Source organism: Portunus trituberculatus, unplaced genomic scaffold (assembly GCF_017591435.1).
Source record: "Portunus trituberculatus isolate SZX2019 unplaced genomic scaffold, ASM1759143v1 PGA_scaffold_309__1_contigs__length_17852, whole genome shotgun sequence".
In the NCBI taxonomy this organism is placed as follows: Eukaryota; Metazoa; Arthropoda; class Malacostraca; order Decapoda; family Portunidae; genus Portunus; species Portunus trituberculatus.
The window spans coordinates 15001-17852 of NW_025541477.1; the positions used below are offsets into that span (position 1 = coordinate 15001).

A 2852-nucleotide genomic window follows, 5' to 3' on the forward strand; every position below is an offset into this window, starting at 1 on the left:
GGAGGAGGAGAGGAGAGGAGAGGAAGAGGAGAAGAAGAAGAAGAAGAAGAAGAAGAAGAAGAAGAAGAAGAAGAAGAAGAAGAAGAAGAAGAAGAAGAAGAAGAAGAAGAAAATTGATACATTTATTGTTGAATTAATAAATAATTACAACAAAGGAGAAGGATGGGCCTTGCCGCCCACCCCCTGGGCAAAGACTCAAGGTTAAAATCATAAAAAATAACTCTGGACAGTATACACAACAAGAATACAAGTATTTCAATAAATAAATACACATATTGCACAACTTATTGCCTAAGATATCCTACAGTCTGGGAGCAAACTGAGGATATTCCCTGAGTATATCCCTGAGGGTGGCAGAGTCTAGGAGATGCTCACCATCCTCTATTCTGGCGTTCCTGTCACTAAAAATGGCGTTATAACTACCTTAGTGACGGAGACTTCAGCTGCACTCCACACAACACCCGTCTGTCCAGTGGTGGTGACTCTACGCTGGTGTACAGGCACGGGTGGGCGGACTGTGGGCGGCCAACGTGGTGCAGTTTCACGTGGTGGCGTGACTCGATTCCCGCCCGACTCGTTCCCGCCTCATTCAGTTTTGGGCGGGAATTAATGCTTCTCATATAATTTCCTTCTTTTTTGTCTTTTCTGATCACTTTTATTCTTTTTATTCTTTCCTTATTTATTTTTTTAATCATTTTGTTTTATCATTTATTTTAATTTTTGGGGGGAGATTTAATGCTTTTGAACCTGCTCCATTTTTGTTTTGTTTTTATTATTGTTTTATTCCTCTTATTCTTTTCTTATTTTATTTTGTGTTTCTCTCCATTTTTTTCATAATTTATTCTTTTTTCTTCAATTTTGCAGTAGGCTAGTTGGCGCGGAATGAATGCTCTTATATCATCATCCATTTTTATGTCTGTTTGTCTGATTATTTTATTCTATTGATTATTCTTTTTTATTGTGTGTTTTCTTTCCAATTTTTCATAATTTATTCTTGTTTTTTCAATTTTCCAGTAGTTGGCGCGATATTCAATGCTTTTTATATCATCATCCATTTTATATATATTTTTAATACTTTCATTTTTTTATTATTTCCTTACTTTATTTTGTCTTTATTTCAAGTTTTTTTGTCATTATTATTTTTTTTCACGCCGAAATGAATGCTTTCTATATCTCTTTCTTTTTTTTCGTTGTTCTCGTACTATTTTTACTCTTTTTATCATTTTCTTATTTTATTTGATCTTTCTTTTAAATTTTAATCATACATGAATGAGTATGAATAAGTGAGCTTTGTGTACAATAAGACTATTTTATTGACATTAGCAAGGGTCTGTGGAGGGCAGAAGATTAATGGCCACAGTCTTCACTATTTTAATCCCCCACATGAGTTTGTGAAGCTGTACAAAATCACCAAATAGTCACCACAAGGAATAGGGAAACGCGTCTTGCTACTGAAGGATTAATGTCATGATGTAATGCAAATATCTATTGAAATATTGAAGAAACAGTATATTTTAGTAGGCTATTATGGACGTGGGTGGCTGTGGGCGTGGTGGTGGGCGTCTTAGTGGGTTGTGGTGGGTTATGATAGGCGTGTGATGGTGTGGGCGTGTTGGTGTACTGGTGGGCGTCCTAGTGGGTGTTGGTGGGCGTATATAAGGTAATGGATAGGCTATGGTGGGCGTGGGTGGCTGTGGGCGTGTTGGTGTGATGATGGGCATTCTAGTGGATGGTGGTAGGAGTATACAAAGTAGTGGGTAGCCTGTGATGGGCGTGGGTGGCTGCGGGCGTGGTGGTGTGATGGTGGGCGTCTTAGTAAGTGGTAGTAGGCTATCATAGGCGTGTGTGATGGTGTGGGGGTGCTGGTGTACTGGTGGGCGTCCTAGTGGGTTGTAGTGGGTTATTATAGGTGTGTGTGATGGTGTGGGCGTGTTGGTGTACTGGTGGGCGTCCTAATGGGTGTTAGTGGGCATATATAAGGTAATGGATAGGTTATGATGGGCGTGGATGGCTGTGGGCGTGTGGGCGTGATGATGGGCGTCCTAGTGGATGTTGGTTGGAGTACACCCAGCCGCCAATGAAAGTGGCGCGCATTATAAACAAACCCGTATCTCATAGCGCGGGAAGAACTGTAGCTCATTTGAAAGAATGTGGCTAATATCTAGAAGTGGCAACATAGCTCTTTAAACATCTATCAACCGTCACACTTCAAAAATTATCACTCAGTTGTCACTTGCTCACGTAAGTACACTTTTCTCCCCGCACAGTGTGTCAGTTTTCTTCGTTCTCTTTCATATTTGTGGAAACTTAAGTGTCAATGGCACGTAAACATCAAATATCAGTCAATATAGCCCTTATTGACTCACTCCGGAATGGTTTTGGCTCTAAGCATATTTCAAAGGAGACAGGACTCCCACTAAGAACAGTACAACGCTGGTTGAAGCGATGCAGAGACAATACCGGAAAATTAGCACCAGTGAAGAAAACTGCCCCTGGACGCAGCCGTATTTTATCAAAGAGGACACTGACACTGATTAAGCGTCAGCTAAGTGTCTCGCCATTCCTCACAGGAAGAGAAATTAAACAAAATTACCCTGATCTGCTGACACATGTCTCCATAAGGACAATACAGCGGCGGACACTGGAGGACCTCGACATGAAAAGTTACCGTGCTGCAAAGAAACCACTGCTTAGACAAAGCTAAAAAGAGTCAGATTTGCTCAGGACCATAAAGACTGGCCATTAGAAGTGGAGAAGAGTAGTGTGGTCAGATGAGAGCATGTTCTATGTGACAGGAACACCACACAAAGAGTACGCCGACCAAGAAACTCGGACAGATATGACGAACGGTA

At 41.0% G+C, this 2852-nt stretch overlaps 2 protein-coding genes across 2 annotated transcripts in view; both read right to left on the minus strand.

Moving 5' to 3' along the window:
• The window catches only part of LOC123500486, a 1348-nt gene extending 678 nt beyond the window's left edge, over positions 1–670 (minus strand). The window contains exon 1 of the mRNA XM_045249196.1: positions 424–670. Within this exon, the coding sequence (XP_045105131.1) occupies positions 424–620 (197 nt within the window). The 5' untranslated portion in view covers positions 621–670. The remainder of the gene's footprint in view (positions 1–423) is intronic.
• An 844-nt stretch (positions 671–1514) lies between these two features.
• Positions 1515–2177, minus strand: LOC123500484 (extensin-like). The gene is made up of 2 exons (XM_045249195.1): positions 2106–2177; positions 1515–1952 (listed from the first exon to the last, which is right to left on the minus strand). The coding sequence occupies exons 1-2, from the start codon at positions 2175–2177 to the stop codon at positions 1515–1517; spliced, it is 510 nt and encodes a 169-aa protein (XP_045105130.1).
• Between the last annotated feature and the right edge of the window lie 675 nt (positions 2178–2852).